The sequence below is a fragment of the Pocillopora verrucosa genome, chromosome 4 (genome assembly GCF_036669915.1).
Source record: "Pocillopora verrucosa isolate sample1 chromosome 4, ASM3666991v2, whole genome shotgun sequence".
In the NCBI taxonomy this organism is placed as follows: Eukaryota; Metazoa; Cnidaria; class Anthozoa; order Scleractinia; family Pocilloporidae; genus Pocillopora; species Pocillopora verrucosa.
Genome location: NC_089315.1, coordinates 15169521 through 15188948, shown reverse-complemented (window position 1 = coordinate 15188948; position 19428 = coordinate 15169521). Strand labels below are relative to the sequence as shown.

At 38.2% G+C, this 19428-nt stretch overlaps 1 protein-coding gene and 1 pseudogene across 1 annotated transcript; one reads left to right on the top strand and one right to left on the bottom strand.

The window, feature by feature from the left end:
* Positions 1 to 7962: 7962 nt before the first annotated feature.
* Positions 7963 to 10878, bottom strand: LOC131796436 (uncharacterized). Its single transcript, XM_059114027.2, has 3 exons — positions 10755 to 10878; positions 9744 to 10025; positions 7963 to 8741 (listed from the first exon to the last, which is right to left on the bottom strand). Exons 1-3 carry the CDS (start codon positions 10828 to 10830, stop codon positions 8116 to 8118), a joined length of 984 nt encoding a protein of 327 aa, XP_058970010.2. The 5' UTR covers positions 10831 to 10878; the 3' UTR covers positions 7963 to 8115.
* A 978-nt stretch (positions 10879 to 11856) lies between these two features.
* Positions 11857 to 13242, top strand: LOC136280311 (uncharacterized; annotated as a pseudogene).
* Positions 13243 to 19428: the final 6186 nt, after the last annotated feature.

Genomic DNA, 19428 nt, shown 5'->3' with positions numbered 1-19428 from the left:
TTTACGTGAATTTTTTACATTAAAGAAGCAACTCTAGGCGAAAAAACTTAACCGCGTTTCTAAGTTCACTATAAGGTATCACTGTCTGACACATAAGGATGGTCACTTTTTGGTCGATGTGCCACCTCTTGCACGGTCCTTAAAAAAAGTAGCTCATAAATGGCTTCCAATTTTTCAAATAAATCGATCAGCAGTATGAAATAACACTTACCATACTTGAACCATAGTTACCTTGCAAAGTGCGCAGGAACGATTATACACTCGTTGTGATGCATCGAAAAAACAAACGAGTGAGCGCAGCGCACTTTCCATGGAATAATCTTTATATAATGATGAGCCGAACTTCCAAGGTAACTGGTTTAAGTAAGTTTATGATATTCTTTGGACTTCTCGTCTTATATAATTTGGAAAGCCGGAGTATCAAGTTACTCCGCCTGCTTAAAAGCTTCAAACTGAGAAAATTATTACAGAAATGAATGAATAGCCTACAAGAACATTGTCTCACATCAATCTTTCATAGACTTTTGGTGGGTTTTGAAAACAATTGTCACTATCATAAATACAGATTTATAATCTAGGTCAATCTTAATTTATTTCTTTTTTATTATTTGGTGGCCCTTGAACTTTACTGCAGTAGGGTTGCTGAAAACCATTGTTGACTGGAACAAAAGATATTGTCATCATCTTTTAGCGATACCTCTCTTTTTGTGTCGACGTCGTCGGATCAAAGCATTCTTCAGGAAAACTTAATTTAGCTTAATCATAAGAGAAAGGAACCAAATTACCCGCTTAAGAAAAAAAAACTGGCCTTTCTCAGGCTTTCCACTCTATTTACCAGTTAAAAAATTACTGAAATGAATGATTCGAGTCCGATTTCTTTTTTCACAAGAATTTTGTAATATATACGTCATCACAATATGCAAATTTGACTCCAAGATAATTAGATCTGATGGCGAGGAAGATAATCTAGCTTTAAATGATGTTGTATTCACAATAGAAGAAAAAGGGCAATCAGCTCTCCAGAAAAACACACAATATTTGAAACTTTCACTACGCTTATTTCTATCCAACTATAATTGTTGTAAACAATTATAGTTGTAAAGGCAAGGATTATTTTCTTACTAAACCGCTCTCTCTAGGGAGATTATTAGATTTAGCCTGAGAAATTTGAAACGCTAATTTGTTGTTTTTTATTTTTAATTCTGTTGTCACCAAGCATAGCTACATAATGCGAGTAACTGAAATAGGACCATGCTCTCTTGGTCGAACGAATTTTTCCATTGCTAAAGGTATGTTGGGCAAAATATGAGTGAGACAAAACAAGAATGAGTATTCCAATAAATGTACAAACCATTGGTAATATGCATAATGAGAAACTGATTGAGCACTTTTTGTGATCTTAGAGGGCATACGGGTTATTGCTTGTATAGCCTAATGTTGATTATTTCACTTTCAACTTGTTCTGAGCACATTTAGTATTTCCTGGGAACATATTGAGTAACATTAGCTCTTTGCAAACCTTCAAAATCGAGAAAACATCCACATTAACTAAGGTGATGGCTTTAAATTTGCGTCGGTTATTTTATACGACTCTTTCATTTGATGGTCTCTTACAAAAGTCTTAACGCAAAGTCAAAACGCGTTAGTAACGCAAAGCCAAACGTCGTTTTAAGTTTTAGTGAAGTTTCAAAGTGTTATAAATGACTGGATTTTGGGCGAGTTATTTTTTTGCATTTGAATGAATAAAAGAACGAGACTTAAATCTAACCATCTAGGCCAAACAATTTTGTTTAAAGTAAGATTTATTTTAGATCGGTTTTTCGGTTTTTGTGTCAAGAAACTTCGGTTTTTCGGTTTTTTGGTTTTGGTGTTCATTACGGTTTAGCATTTGGTTTTCGGTTTTCGCAAAAAACTCCAACGGGTTTTCGGATTTGATATGCGATGCGGTTTTTGGTTTTTCCAATTAGATCTATTTGGGTTCCGGTTTCTCTTCCATCTGAGCGGCAATTACGCGCTTCCACTGATCTCGAATAGCCGCTAAACGCAAATGTTATCGTCGTCGCAAATGTTATCGAACACTACGTGAAGCCCTACCCTCTCCCTCCCCTAAGGTGGAGGGGGGGGGGGGAAGGGGAGGGGAGGGTACGGCTACACGTAGGGTACGGCTAAGCACCGATTATTGCCAGAGTTTCTTTATCAACGCCACCTCGAAGTTGGTGACCAAGTTACAGTTAATGGGCCCCCTCCTTTTTCTTGCACGGGATCAAAGCGGGCAATCCCAAGCGGGCAAGATGGGCTCATCTTGTCCCCCTCAAATAGCCAATGAGAATACAGAATTTGCTTCATATTGTCCACTGGCACTGCCAGCGATATAACAATTATCTTTATTGATTTATAGGCACACATGTCAGAAAAAACAAAAATTCGTGCCTAACTTTAGTTTTGGCTATGGCATTGATATTTTCAATTATTCGCAAACGTCAGGGGCTCATGTAAATTTTATCACTTACCAATTCTCTATCAATTCATAAAATTATTAAGCCATAGAGCTGATCGAACTTAGCCAGAGGCCAATCAATTTCACTTTAAAACGTTAAAGTTAGAGATCATTGTTTCGACAGCGGGATCGAACCGATCAACTCTTTGTACCAGAATGCACGTAAATCGCTAATTTTGCATGAATGGATACTTCAGATTAAATCAAATTGATACCTCCATTTCTACGATAGATATACGATTCAAACGCCAAGCATGATAAATTTTTCGACACACAGGTGCGTGAATCGATAAGAAACCGCGCCCTAGATCAGCCTAGCTCACAATCATTCCGTTTGTATTGAGATTTTTAATTTTCCCTCAAACTTTAGGGGGGCTTGAAAAACAGTCATCCGCTATTAATTATTTACCAAAGTAAAATTTAGGAGTTATATAGCTAGTCAAGCATAGAAGTCAGCAATTGACGGCATTTGTTACGGTATAATTTAACCGACAGAAAGAACACGAAGGAGCGACTCCCAAAGGCAATACAGTAATTATCCTTACTAAGCTATCCTTGAGCCCTTTAAAAACTACATCTTAGCTCCTCACTGACACAATCTCACTGTTGTCTCCAAAGTTTCTTGAAGTGAACAGTTTTCCACAGTGGCTCTCTCTCATTCCTGAAGCTTACAACACAACTATTTCAGCAGTATTACATCATTAATCAAAATTATATATCGAACGTGATTAGCTATCACCAGCCTGATTTATAATGATAATAGGACCGAGTGGAGTCCAATTCGGTCTGTAATCATGAGTATGATTACAGGCAGAATTGGACGGCACAAAGTCCTGTTACCAATTAATCATAACTGTTACAATTTCCGAAAACAACAAATACATTTAGGACAAATATGTGCAGTAGAGACAATGTCTAAGTAAAATATTCCTCAACTTTGGAAATTCCACAACTTTTTTACGATATGTGGTTGTTGCTATGGTTATTGTGATCATTTCTATGGTTGGTGGATTTGACTAAAAACATTGCTTAAAAAAAATTGGTGGGTTTGAAAACACTTGTCACTACAATCAATCGAGATTTATACAATAGGTACATTTTTATTTCAAGTTTTTCAGTTTTTGGTGATCTTTGAACCTTGCTGAAACCAGTTGTTACCAGTTCTTCGTAGGATCGCTATAAAATCATTGCTTACTGGAATAAAAGATTTTGTTATGATCTTTACCGATATCTCTCTTTACATTTTGTGTCAGCGTCGTCGGATCAAAACATTCTTCAGGAGAAATTTGTTTTGCTGAATCCTAATGGTAAAGCCTTCATGTTATAGTTTCAAGGAATCAAAGTATTTTGCTTGAGAAGAAAGGAAGAGCTTTCCATTGTGTTAAATATAACGAATTAGGAAAATGAATAAATGACTCTGGCCCAAATTTGCTATGTTTTGTTTGTTCGTTTGTTATGTTTTGTTTTGTTTTTTTCTTCAATGTAAGAATCCAGCCATCCACAAAAAGGAAAATGAGGAGATAAACAGCACTCAGCTCGGTTCCATCTTCAATCCGCTTCTTTTTGGTACAGTGCTATCATTATAAATAAAAATCGATCTCCGGTCCTCAGCCAGTTCACAAGAATGATGGAATATTGACATCCTGGAAAAACTGCCTAAACACAGATTTGATTATGTTCTAGATTTCAGAGACTTATCACAGCTCTATGTTCATGGTTTCATTTTTCAATTGTAAAAGTATTTCTTAGCTGTGAAATACGTACGAGTGACAATTTGACAACGAAGGAGATTTCTATAAATCTTGAATTATTTGCCATACTGACGTGTAACCAACGAACCTGAACACAGCAATGTACCTCTAATGGCAGATCGAAACTTACCATCTTATGCCTGACAAAGCTTTATTGAGTTTAAGGTTCACGTGATCCGCCCTTGTAATGAATTGTTTTGCTTAATGTCTCCATCGGATTCCATCCGATGGAGTTGAACTTCTTCCCTTCGAACGTCTTTTTCAGAAACATTAAATCCACAACTTAATATTAACTTCACTTTATAAGAACTAACCCCCAACAATGTAAGTTAAACCGCCGTAGAAACGAACAGAGAGGGTGTCTATTTACACGGCAAGCTTCTGGCATTGGTAACGCTAAAACCTGGAAATTTTCAAGAACCTCCTGAAAACGTCCATGAATCCTTCATTAGCACGATAAATAGCTCTGTTGGCAGAGTCAAAGTCTTCCTTAAAAAAGCACTACATGTACATAGATTCACAGCGTTGATTTCATTTGATTGCCCAGAGGTTCTTTTTAAATAATGCTATGATTCATTTTTGTTTCACTAACAAATTTGTACTAATAAGGTTTGATCTCTTGGTGTTTCGCAAATATGATAAGTTCTATTATAAGTTCTCTGATTGCACCAGGTACAACGTATAATCATAGTGGATCAAATATTGGTACTATAAAAAGCGGAATAAAATCATGGCTATAAATTGGCTCAAAGTTGTCAAGATGAAGATTGTTCTGCTAATGGTTTGCATAATCTCACTCATCTATCTATATGGAAATTCACCTTGGAGGGCTAGCCAGGAGAGATTGGGAGAGTATGGTTGTAAAAACTGAACTGTGAGGTGCATTTAATCATAATTCGCAGTCTATGGGATTCTCTGGAACAATGACTGTGATCTTAAAACAACGACTTGTTAAGCAAAAAAGTTACATAATTTATCTCTAAACTTATTGCGTAATGAATTGCGTTATTTCCGGCTGCTAGGTCTGTATAAGGTAAAACTATGACCGGGGTCTTGATATTCAGACGCATTTTCAGGACTGAAAATTCAACCGAAATTTCCTATTACCTGCATAATTTACAAACATACTGGTGGTTTGCATCCACTTATTAGTCTTATTATTCAATAAGAATATGTTTTTCCTTGCATGATTAACTTCATTGTTTTTCTTAGTCTTCTGAAATATACCGAAACAGCAGCAAAACTGATTCATATTGTCCAGAGAGCACAAGGTAAGTCCTCAAATGATTGTGGAATGCGAAAACGATATGTAAAACTAACGATCTGGTATTATGTCTTATGGAGGACGAAAGATTAGTGGGTTACTGTAATTTATAGTGAGGCCTCACGATTTTTCTCAGAATTATTCTTAGGATTTCTCGATTTTATTTTTTATTTTTTATTTAGTACTTGGTAATGCTTGCGGAAAAGCTTGAACTTTAACTATCGGGTGGCGATTAATAAACGGAAAAAGGGGAAAGAGCATGATGAGATTTAAGTTCTTGAAAGAGCACTCGAACCCATGAAAAACCGGGCCTTGTTAAGTAGTTTGTGGAATTTTCTCTTTTATTTTTTCGTTTAATAGAAAAAACAGCACAAAATTACATTACAAACCGTACTTACAATTGTTGAATTAAAGTAGTTTGGAATTTATCTGGCTTTTGGTCCAAAGAAGTGATTCCAATAAGCAAGCCATTGAAGACATCGAAGTCAGAATATTGAAACTCCGAGGTATAAAATAATTTTGACCTTGGATGAGCCGTTGAGCAATGACGGATATGAGATGATTCGTACCATATCCTCACTATCCTAATATTGATCTTCACCGTTGTCACTATAATCATGGACTACGACAACATCTATTACAATTACGTCCAAGTCATTGTCACTGACGTAGGGTGATAAACTCTTCGGCTTCACTGTACCTTCAGTGCGACTATTGCTTCGGTAATACATAACCGTTAAAACTACATCACCAGTGCTGCACCGTCGCTATTGCTGAAAATAACATTTTTAACCTTTATCGATTACCTTAGTTACCATCGTTACATAACTGTATTCAGCAAACCAGGAGCAGCCATCATCTAGCGCGAAACAAAAAGTCTAGAATGATTCGATGCCTGCCAATTTTCGAGAAGAAGAAGAAAAACGGTTCGTGATCGCTTGAAGATACAAGGTTTGGTCACCGATTTCAATGAAACTTTGTCAGTTTAAAAGGTCTACCCCAAAACTAAAAAAGACAAAGTAGTTTCCGTTTTGGTTTTATCCGGGGGGAGATAGACCACCCCCTTCTCGGTTTTTCTTGGTTTTCACTAAGGAAATCGCCTCAAAATAGGTAAAATGTATGAAGCTCTCACTGCGATGGTATTTAACCAATTACTCTGAGGGTTTGCACACTTATTATTACATTACTAGTTAATGTCTGACGCAAGTATCAGTCAATTTGATTGACGGCTTGTGAATCAACAGAGGCAAATAAACGACTGTGTTTTTAGATTTTTCGATTCATCTAAATATTTGACAACTTTGAGGTCAAATATCTCCCGTTGCCAGAAAACTACAACGCTAATCTTAATTACCCTTTATAATCTATCATTTCATCTCTGAAAACCATCAAAAAAATCTTTGGGCACCACTGGTATCTTTGTCTGGATGCCTTTTAAAATCTGCGACTGTGACAAGTTTCCCTCAACTAAACCTGTCACGCAATTCTGGCTCTAGCCGGTCACTTGACCAAATAAACCCACTTTCTTTAGCTCTTCATACAAGATGATTGATCAAGAAAGTTTTGGGGAAGACCCTTTTAGAATGGCAAAGTTTGATTGAAATCGGTGAGATGGCATGTAGCACGACTGCCCAATGCTCTCGTAGACACACTCTTAATACCTCAGCTTGTGGTAAAGATTTCTTAGTATCGCAAGAAGAATAAAAACCCCATTATTAATTTTTCTTCTATAATTTTTTAACAATTTTTAATTCTCTATCGATCAGTTTGGCTTTGAGTGCTTAACCATATTACCTGTAAGCACTCTCTACCCATTGTACAATTTCGTGTTCTCGGTATGTTTTCATTTAAAAATTTCCATTGTCTCAAAACTAAAAATGAAAAACTTAAAATGTGATGCCTTGTAACACCACAAAAAATATTTTACGACGCTCTAAACTCATGAATTGATGAAATTGAAATATGGTTTGAGATCGAACATTGTTGCAATATTTGAGCTTCATACAGTTTCTCTTTCCTCCTTTTCATGCAATGAAACTGAACAGAAAACCGATGTTCAGGAAAAAAGAAGTTTCTCTAGTCGAAAGTGAAAAGGGAGTACTTTACAATGAGAACTTGTGAAAGAGTGTTAAATTTGACTAGAAAACAACATTTTAGGGAGATCCACACCCAAATATGCTACGCAGATCTTTTTTTGGTTGTCATGCAGTGTTTCTCTTTTTCCATCATAGCCGGGGTAAAGATAGGAGGGTGAAGATGTGGATTAGAGTGATTCAGGAAGGTTTGGAGTGAATTAGAATTGATAGGATTTGATTAGGGCGAATTGGCAAGGATAAGAGTAGACTGAGGTGAATCGGGATGCAGACATCTGTTTCAGAATTCACCATAGCTGTCTGTACATAAAAGGCAGTTTGGTTCCAAAGTTTTTTATTTTTTAATGATCTCTCGTTATCATTTCAAAGTCTTGTTGCTAAGGAAACACATATATGCCAAAGAGGAAGACACTTCTTCAGAAGTCTCTCATTAATCAGAGGTATTAATTTATCTACCTGACTCTGAACAGCCTGTTCTCATCGACATTCTCTTCGTAATGTAGATAGTTCTTAGGTCGCAGGTGGTCGACATTCCTCTTCCCCAGGGAACAAATTTACTTTGGCATCTGGTGGTGTCGTCAAGAACTCCTCTAGTTCGCGCACGCTCATTTCTGTTTGATGAACATTCGATCTTTTGTCTTGATTGTTGCTCATCATTGCAAAAGATTCTGCTCTTTTCTTCTCCTCACCTGGTACTTGCCATATACAGCAAACAGCTGTCCACAGAGAACGAGGAGTTACAAGTGTTATTGTACCTTGCACAAACGTATCCGTCGGAAAGGGCTTAGGAATTACATTTGTAGAATCCTTAACAGCTATCCCTGCCGGACTAGTGACAAGGCCATTTTCTGATCTGCCAGTCAAAAGGTAGAGGGTTCCATCTTTCTTGCCACAATTGTCCTTTGCATAATTTTCCACTTTTGTCTCAAACTTCGTCAAATAAAAGTTCGACGCTGCAAACTGAGGTACTACATTGGTAAATGTGTAGGTAGCGTCCATGAATTTTTCGTTAAAGGAATTTATCGCTGAGGGATTCAAATGGCCTTTGGTTAATTCTTGGTTTGGACGTGATCCTCTAAGACGTTCTCGGTTTTTTTCGATTGCTTCCTTATAAGCAATTTTGAGATCAGGAACACCTGTGAATATAGATGTTATAGAACGATAAACAAAAATATTATGATATTTTGTTGGTATCAAAGAAGTGTTGTACACTAATCTTAAAACTGTATCCCCTCCTCTTGTATAACCGTGAGGGTATGAAGTCAAACTTGGTGTTCCGTTAGTCAGGAAATATATTAGAGATCACCCACTAGTTGGCCCCACAGACCTGAAATAGGTGAGGTCGGCACTCGGTGATGGACAGTTCTCATTTTCAGAATATCATTAACGCCTTAATTGCTTGGCTTGTCCTGGCGGAAAGGCACAGGATGTATACGTGCTCTGCAAAGCGTGCCAGTTTAGCGAGGAGGGGAAAGGGGTTACTGCGTGATACGGGATGACTGTTTTTAATTTTCATGACCAGTTAAAATGCGAAATTGAAACCCCGTAAAATGTGAATATTTTGCTTTTCACTATACTGGAACCCTACAGTTGTTTCTCCTTTATTTCGTGATGCGTTGTTTACACTTTCTACTAATTCTACCCCCTCTATAGCTGATCGAAAACTAATCGAAAATTAAGGAAGACTCGACTTTAAATAATAAATTACGCAGTCTTTTCAGCTTTGGTTAACGAATGCCTCCAATGCTAGAGAGTTAAAGCGATGATTTCCCATGTTTGACGAGCTGTATTGTTTGTTACTTTTTGAAAAAAAAAAAAAAAAAGGGGTAGAAGAGGGGCATCAGTCTACAAAATACATTCAGACATGTACGCTCACGATACGGTCCCCGTACGACAAAGTGCAGTTTGATCTTGATTAATCTGTGAAACTCTGAGGACATACGTGAGTTGGTTCGATAATAATGTACTGGTGTTCACCATTCAAAATTAAGTCGATGTTCAATGACTATCTGTAACCTGGGGGTTTCTCCACGTCATTCCACCCAGCCTTTCTTCCTTACTAAGGTCTCTTGCCCTATCAGGTGTTACCATGTGGACTGAGTCAACCTGCAATTAATGTTTAATGATTATCTCCAAACCTCTCTCCACACCGCCTTCTCTCCAGCGTATTCTACCCGGCCTTCTTCCTTTCCCAATGTCCTTTGACTGAGCATGTGTAACTTTGTAAGCTGAATAAAACGGTGTATTGGTGCTTGGATCAAAGAGAGAAAAAAAGTAAGGTGGAGTGCCTGGAGGATCATAAGGCAGCGTCTGCTCGATTTCGATCCCTTGAGAAGTACCAGGTAGCCCTTTTGGAGGACTACCACCAGCAAAGAATGGCGGTTGAACACTTCTTTTCTCTGGAGGGGAAGTCGCAGATCCTTTTAAAAGCAGATATTGGTAGAATCAGACTAGGAACAAAGTTTTAAATACATCTGAATAAATCAGATTTATTTTAGAAACTGATGTTGGATTGATTTCAATTAATATGACGAGTTAATAAAAAGACTTTTTTGTATGTGTATCAGGGGAGTTAACGGCTCAACTTGCTACGTACTCAAGTTTTCTAAACTCAATTTAACAGTGCAGAGCTCAGATGAAAATGCATCAAACGGCGCTATTATTACACCTGTTAAAGTTTTATACCCCACTGACCCTAGCAAAACATATTTAGTTAAACCGGCTTTAAGTGAATAAAAATCAGAAACAGAGAACTGAAAAACTGAATTCAGTGTTCCGTAGGTTTCAAGAGGTCAAACATAGGTTTAAAACAGGCAAACATCGGTTTTAAGTATGCAGCTTTTACGAAGAAAACAATTTTAGCGCTATTGACAAAACAGCTTTAAAACCTGTTTAAGCTTTTTTTGAATGGGGGTAATAGTTTCACCAGGGTTTGCCCCCAAGAATATAAATCTGAGGATCGGTTTGGTGACCAAAACGTTTTTCATTGTTTAAAAAAATTCAAGGTAGATGCATGTATAGATACTAGTTAGTTCATAAAAAGTTAAGAAAAGAGTAGTTCTCATGATTTATAGGTTAGAACAGGTGCAACTGTGTTGTCGAAATTCCACAATAATTCTAACGCATTCCTTGCATAACTTGGCACTTACCAGAAATACTTTTCAAGAATACAGTCTTAGACAGTACAAGGACAGAAAAAAAACACCAAACAGATGTTGTCTTCATTTTGTCCGATGTCTCTGGTTACTTCTTAGTTAATAAACGTAAAGAAAGTGAATGACATAGAGTATATTGATTAGTGCTCTTCAAACTCATCAGGTATTTTGTTTACGCTTGATTAGCTAGAACAGGTCACTTTCATTTTAGTACAGAGTATAATACTCTTCAAACCCATCAGGTATTTGTGTCCACGCTTGATGGGCTAGAATAGGTCACGTTCATTGTGATACAGAGCATAGTACTCTTCAAACCCATCAGGTATTTCTGTTCACGCCCGATCGGCTAGAATTGGTCACGTACACTGTATTACAGAGCATGATGCTCTTCAAACCCATCAGGTATTTGTGTTCACGCCTGATTGGTTAAAACAGGTCACGTTCACTGTAGTACATGGTATAATACTGTCTAAATCCATCAGGTATTAAAACACTTGTAATTGGATATGCCAAATTGGATAGTTTAGCAGCCAATAAAATATTAAGAGGAATTTTGAGCCATCAGCCAGTAACACTCATTTACCTGGCCAGTGCTTGCAGGCGCGATTGCGCACGTAACTTGGATACCCCATCGGTGTGCGCCAGTGTAACGTACTGCGGGCACGCGGCTAGGCATTGCACGAGGTCTCACGTGGGCTAATGGATATGAGGCCGCGTAAGCAAATAATTTGCACCAGTTTGATTTCCCGCTCAAAACGCGGGTTATGGTTGAAGTTGAACAGTATATCTCAGTATTTTGCAATATCTAATCAAATCGCAAAGCAACAATACCGGCAGAGCTAAAGCGTTGTCAACGGGAGGAAATTGTTATGATTCAAATTTGCCGGCGGAGAGAGGGTTTTGAGTGAAAATAGGATGAAAGGAGAGAGACTCAGCGATCAAAAAAACAAGAAGTAAAAGACGTGGAGCGAGTCGAGAGAAACGGGCAAGAGAGTTAGAGAGGACGCCAAAATAGGCAGAATACGGTGAAAGGAACGCGGTAGAGCTGTCAAGAATGGTGATCATGAGTTGTTGAGATACCGCCACCCCCTGTCTGATGGACTTGGAAGCACTGGCTGGCAAAAGAAGGTTTGGTCCCATACGTAGGCTGCATCAAGTACACGGGCCAAAGCTGTTCGCAATGTTACAAAAATTGGGAGAAACAGTCCAACTCGTTTGCCAATGAGCAGTTCGTCGAGAGAAGCAAGCCTGTTACGCAACTACTCAACTACTCAAGAAGAATAATCTTCCCACTTTCACGTCGACGAACAAGAAGACCGTTTCAAAAGACAAGATGAAAGTGGGAGTTTTGAAGGATGACTGTGCTTTATTTTTACGGCTTTACATAGCTTGTCAAATTCGTGATGGAAACACGGAACATTTCTTCAAGCATGAGAATCAACCATGGCCGCCATCACTTTCGCAGCTTGGTTAGCTTAGAGGACGACGTGTTTGCCCAGCACATCAGCAGAGATCAACGGCGAGAAGGGCTGACTTAATCTGGGATGTCTACCAGGATGATTCACTGAAGAGATCGCTGCGAGAAAAGAGGGGCTCTGGACAAAGGAGCAATATACTAACATCAACAAGTATCCCTGCTGACTGAAAAGGCTTTCTATGAGTGGTTTAATCACAAATATTTATATTCATTTTATTTAAGGTGGTTTCACTGAAGGTTCCCGAGGGTAAGAGCATCTACTCTACCTATGACAAGAATATCCTATCGAGTACTGAAAGAACAGAGATGAGCTTACTTGCGCCTTGCACACATGAAGAGGAAGATACTCGCCTTACGGTCGAGGCACTATGCAGCCTCAAGCGGACATCGATGAAATAGAATTAGAAACAATGATACCGATGTTGTTGTACTTGCTATTTCAGTGGCTAGCACTCCTCCAACAGATGAACTCTGGATCACTTATGGATCTGGAAAGAATGTACAAAATATCCTAGCAATATCCCTGGGTCCTGATAAGGCCTCGACCCTACCAATTTTCCATGCACCAATTGGGTGTGATACTGTTTCGTCTCTTTTTAGAGGGCGTGGAAAGAAAATGGCTTGGGATGTGTGGAACTTGTTTTCTCAACTGAAGCTAGTGCTAAAAGTCCTCAAAGCATCACCACAAGAGATCACAGAGGAATACATGGCTTTCCTTGAGAGTTTTGTTGTCCTTATATATAACCGTAAAGCAGCCTTACGAAAGTAAACGAGGCGCAACAAAAGCTCTTTTAAAAGAGGTCTAGAAGCTTAGACAGTATCCCTCCCACTGGATCGTGACTTGAGCAACACGTCAAAAGAGCAGTGTTCCAAGGAGGCTAGGTATGGTGCCAAACCCTCCTTTATCAGCCAGTGCATACACATAACATCCAAAATTCTTTCACGTTTACGCAAAACTTGAGACGATCACGTTTAACACAAAAGTGGATCACCAGTGTCCACTAAATGTTAATTGAAAGTTTAGAGGAGGAAATAAAAATTAGAGGAACGAACTTCATGTATTTACATTCAGTAAGTTATCATCATTACTAACAGTAATTGACAATGCTTTTCAACAAAATTTTGTAGGATTTACCACATAATCACTCTCTACCTTTGATTTGGGTTGCCCAGATTACCCAGTGCCCATAATTCAGGTACATACGTACTTGGTACTTATAATATGGGCTTGTGATCATCTGCTTACCTTCATTCAGTTTGGATGCTTGATCATCCTTTCCTCATGGTGTGATTACATAATCAACCACATTAGCCACAATGTAAATACATGCTCACCCACTTCCCTTTATTTGGTTACCTGATCCATATGTTCACATAATTTGGATACATATTCACCCCAACCTATGATTTATGTGCATACCCAACTGCTGGGTACAGTGCATGATAATATTGTAGCCTTGACCATTAACCCCCAAAAGTGAATGGCATGTAATTTCTCTTTGTAATATCCATACATTATCCAGAATACAGGTCAAGAGAAATGACTCAAACAAATCACGACAGGATTTGCAAGGTACTAGGAGACTTAATTTTGCCAGCAACGAAGTAGCAGTTCGCGACGATAGCGAAACAGATTCAGTTGACGCCTTGGCCTTAACAATGCACCAAGCTAACAAAATTTAGGGTACAAAAAGAATCGCACTCTCATTCCGTATTCTGATTCTGACGTGGAAGTGTAAGTGCCTTTGCTTTCAAAATGAGAAAAGCAATCTACTAGCTCTATAACTGGAATTGAAATATGATTTAGAGACTCTGTCTGTTATATTTTTTAGCTAAAGTTCAGATCCCTGGTGCTGCTGTAGATAACAACGTAAATATGACTTGGTTAAACCGAGGATGAATGATCCTCGCTACTAGTTTGATCTGCTCCCGTGTGGTTATCCATGGTGCCACAAGCTTATGACCTAGAAGCGTCCAAACTCCCCTATATTACCTAAAAATAAGCTGGGGTTTATTAGTCGGCCGAAAAATTGAGCAATTTTTGCCCAAATATTGAATTAGAAGTTCAAGAAGTGTTTTCCTTCGTAAAAACTCACAACTAATCACAAAGAGGTATTGAAAAGCTTAAAAGAATGGAAGATTAAGGTGTAATCTTTACATTGGGATGCACTTGATAGGTCATGGTAATTTATTTCCCTTAAGGGAGTGTGGGATAGCATTTTCTCAAAAAAAACTTGAGTTTAACTGTGGCGGTCGGTGATAGCGCAGCGGATGCGAATTAATCAAGAGGATTGTTTTGACGATGTTCAATCCCTGATCGAAGAGATTTCCACCGGTAAACTTAACTAAAGTGAAAATAAGCTTCTGAGGTTTTATCGAGACAAAATGATATTTCAACATTTCAATCCTTGTGCTTTCGAGTCAGCAAGGTGATAAATATGAATGGCAAACCTACAATTTCCTTCGAGTTTTCGAGAGTTGTAAAAGTTGTGATCAGAAGTTAGCTAGACTGAGGGAAATGATATTTTCAAGAACTGACTTACTTATAACTTTTCTTTGACTGAATGGTTGATACTGACTGATCAGCATGAAAGTAGTGTTTAAATTTCAGACGTATAGCTACACACTTTTTAGTTGATGAGTGAGAAATTTGTGAAAATTCTGCCGATTAGACTTAAATAACACTTGTAGCAAAATTCAAAGTGCTCACAAAGTTAGGGTTTGTCAATTAGACGTTGTACAAGCTTTTTCTTTTTCAAAGACAAACATTGTAGTTTGTTTGAAGGAAGGGTTTTTACTCTCATAGTCAATTTTCGTATAGTCGGCTCGTTTAGTAGACCGATTTACTCTCTTGAGAGACTGAAAGCAAGTTATCTCCTGCTGAAAAATTACAACTTTTTTGGAAACAATCAGGACGCAAAAAGTCAATTTTATGAGACGTGTCTTTTTCTCCGCAGAAACAACCACACGAACGACTAAATTAGATAAAAGACGCAGGAAACGAACGCTGATACAACTCCCTCGACAGATCCACGGTAAAATGTGTTTAAATTTTGCATACAGTGTTGACATTATGCAATCTACCTGAGAGCCAACTTAAATAAAATTCTGTCGGAAATTTTTCGGAAAATCCCCGCGTTTTGGAATTCATTCTTAATATTTTTCTCTGTCGACAGAATTTTTAAAAGTCGTTCTCAAGACATCTGGCGGAGCGAAGACAACATGCCAAAAGGGGAAAAAATTTACCCAGTGAAAGCGGAAATAATGCCGTCGAAAGTTTCAAATTTCCAAACATTTTGACACGACAAGGTAGGCAACGGCGCTTACCCAGAGGCTGTACGCGAGAGAGAACATGCAAGACGCACGGGACATTCTATGTTCGCATCTTCCTGTTTTCTTGTTTTCATTTTTTTTTTGGCTAGAAACTGTTACCTTTTGGATGAATGGTGTTTGTTAATGACTGTGGTGTCATTTGCCTCCGAAATGATGAATAATTTTGGCTAAAGTCGTCAGTTCTTTTGTTCCTCGTGGCGTGGATCGATTAGCTCCTGTTAGCGCCCGACTCAAAACTGCCACTAATGCTTCTTTTCCACCGGTTGAGTATAAATGGCGAAGATCCTGGAAAGGTCACTTTCGGCAAGTTTTTGAATTAGGCTTTGCTTTATGAGCCCGTTGCCACTTTGTGAGAAGATTTTATCCTTGAACGTTTGCATACGTACTAAACGTTCGTCCAAGTACACCATTTATTCGAAGGCGAAGGAGGCCGGCTTTAGATTGTTGTAGTTTACGATATCTGCTTCTGTCAACCTGAGCGGGGATTCAAAAAGTACGCGTCTGAGAGCACTTACATCTTCTAAAGCATTGTGTGCTTGAAAATTTTCGTCAAACAGTGACTTAAAAACAGATGGAAGATTGCTTTTGGACGCTTTTCACCTGGATTGAGCGACTTGTGTCCACTTTTGGTAAGTGTTTTGACGAGGTGAAGGCTGACTGCGAAGGAAACATTCATCGAAGAAAGCATTTGTTTGAAATTCAGCCCAGCACATTGCAATAGCATGGGAGTGTCAAAAACAGAAGGATTTTGACCGACCAAGACAGTGTGACGAGTTGTGCTACTTGGGCCAACACCGGAGAGGAAATTTACGATATTTGCAAGGCATTCGCTTAGAGGTACAGATTTCACAGGAGCGTTTCCTTTGAATAATGTTCTCCGGCCATTTGTGATTTTGACTGTAAGTTTGTTTACTCAGGATGCATAGTGGCTGATGTTGTGGATTGGTAGTATACCAATAATAATAATAATATATAGTTATTATAGGTGTTTCCTCCTTTTGTAATTGCAGCTATTTGACAAATTTCTGCATCTTTACGTAAGGAAGTTGTCTATGTATCGAATACAACAAATTTATATTTAGTTGAGTTGTTGAAACAAACTTTTGTTTGTACTGGGCGTTTTTTAAACGGTGGTACCATCCTTTCGTATTCCAAAAACTTAGGTTTTAGCACAGACAAAGTTGACTGAAGTAATCTTATAATGGAATCGTTTGCTGTTATGTCCAAATTTAGACCAACACTAGTTTGGTATGTGGTGCCTTCTCTAGCCTCACTTCTGCTGTTTGCACTCAATTTATCACGATGTGGTTGTGATCGTCGCTTCCTGAATAAGATCGAAGATTTTCTTATTTTATCTTTTAAGTACTTCTGATCTGTAGCTTTGTTATGAGCGATGCAGTGATCATCAGGCTGTATATTTACTTCCCTTAAAGTCTGGTTGAAATAATCTCTCCCTTCATTTGTCTGACTAACGCCACATGCAACCCGAAAATCGTTACTGTCACGTCCACCGTAAAACCTGATTTTGGGATTTTTTGACCCCACGACATTTTTAGAGGCTTCATTACGTTGTAAATTTATTGCTAGGGCTAGTTTTTTAACTACAATATCTGTTCAATAGTCACCAAAAATAGCATTCAAGGCTGCCTCCAATGCATCACCATCACTGTGTCTATAACTTTGCGGATCATTTTTGAACTGACACCATAATTCATCACTCTTTTCATGTTTGCCAAATGCATGCGGCACAATGTTTCTTATGGCTGCTTGAAGTGAATCTGCGTTATCTTTGTTTTGGGCCACACAATATCCAAAACATTTTCCTAAGTAATTAATCACTTTTGTTGAAAGTGTGGAGCAGCCTGGAAATTTTTCTTCTGACTTGAGCTTGTACAGCCTCGAAGTCATGGACCGTTTTGTATGAATGATATCAGACTGCTTTTCAACGTCATAGGGAACTTTTTCGCGTATGTGTGAATGAGTTGTGATGTCATCATCACCAGTTCTCTTGTCTTGAATGAAACATGACTTATAGATGGAATGTTTAGTGTTGATTTTATTGCGCTTAGATGGGTGTGTCCAACACCAGCATGCAAGGCACCAAGTACTGCCCTAGTGTTAACATCAAATGCTTGTGGCCCTCTGTGGTATGTTTTGTGAGACTTTGATGAGGAGATTTTATTTTGTGCAACGCAGAACAGACAGTTTACCATGAAGATGCTTGCAAGACCAAACTTTTTTTCACCATACAACTGACTAAAGGGCAAGGGACCTAAGAAAAATAAATTTGAAATTCATTTAAAATTATAAAAATGAGGGATTTTAATTCTAGATATCCTATTACGGTATGGGGATTTGCATTTAAGAAACCATCTCGTGACAAAATTATAGTGTTTGCAAGAAGAGAAAGGTCATTACATAGACAAGTTGTTAAAACATTTAAATATGATCACTGGTATGAAATCTATGGAAGTCCACCAAATTACTTGTGCCAGTTTCTGCATCATCAATGAATGGCCTTTTTACCATTGAAATTTTGCTAGTACTACAACAATTAGAAAAATCGATCTTCTGTGTATTTAGATACCTGCCTAAAAAATTATTTGCCACCTCTCACCACTATACATATGGACAGTGGAAAATGGTTACTGCAAAATGTTATGAGTATTTTTCTTGTATCTTGTTTACAACTACTACACCTTTGAAGTCCCTGTCTGACTTCTTCCAAATCAACAATTCTAGTGCCAAGTGGAAAATCATCCACAGTTTTTAGCCTCTGAAAGTTAAACAAATAACGACCGCTACAGTAGCAATAAATTGTATCTTCGCCCTGGAAGGTAGTTTCGTGATGATTTATAATTTGTAACGTTCACTATAAACAGTATTTGCAGCATCTACAATAAACTTACCAAACTAGTTCTTCTTACTTTTTTTGACTCATCAAGGCTTTCTTGTTTGGAATCCATCCTCAACTTCGTTTTAGCTTTTCCTGCTTTGATGTTTCGATTAGCCATTAGCTTTTTGTTTTGCCTTTCCTGTTTTGCTCGATGTCGAAAATCGACCGGTACTTGGATCGTGCAGTAACCCGGAACTAATCGGCGTGGCACATGCTCGATCTTCTTGGTCTTTACGAGAAGCAGAGGAATCCTCTTTCCCAGCACATGTTGCATTATCAACTGAAGTTATTACAAACGCTGTTTCCAAAAGGATCCCAGAACAAAGTTTCACTTTGACTTGTGGAGAGTAAAATTGCAGCGATGTGAGGCCGGGAAGATAATTACGTTTTTCAAACGATTCACCTGAACTTTTAACTCTTAACTCATTTTCTTTGTGAAGAACAGGGCAACTTAAGAGCGTGTCCACGAGAGCACCGGGCAGTCGTGTTACATGCCATCTCACCGATTTCAATGAAACTTTTCCAGTTTAAAGGGTCTGCCCCAAAACTCAAACGACAAACTTGTTCCTGTTTTGGGTTATTCCGGGGGGAGTTAGACCACCCCCCCGGTTTTTCTTGGTTTTTTTTTCTTGGGAAATCGCTTCAAAATAGGTAAAATGTATGAAGCTCTCACTGCGATGTTATTTAACCAGTTACTCTGAGAGTTTGCACACATATTTTTACACCTTTAGTTAATGTCCACCGCAAGTATCTGTCAATTTGATTGACGGCTTGTCAATCAACAGGGGTAAATATACGACTGTGTTTTTAGACTTTTCGATTCATCCAAATATTTGATAACTTTGAGGTCAAATATCTCCCGTTTCCAAAAAGCTACAACACTAATCTTAATTACTCTTTATAACCCATTATTTCATCTATGAAAATCATCAAAAAAATATTTGAGCACTACCGTATTTTTG

Coding starts and splice junctions, on each gene's coding strand:
- LOC131796436 (XM_059114027.2), bottom strand. CDS start 10,830: ATGAAGACAACATCTGTTTGGTGTTTTTTTTCTGTCCTTGTACTGTCT. Junction 10,026..10,754: donor ATTCTTGAAAAGTATTTCTG/GTAAGTGCCAAG, acceptor TGCTTTTAAAAG/GATCTGCGACTTCCCCTCCA. Junction 8,742..9,743: donor AGAAGGCGGTGTGGAGAGAG/GTTTGGAGATAA, acceptor CTATATTCACAG/GTGTTCCTGATCTCAAAATT.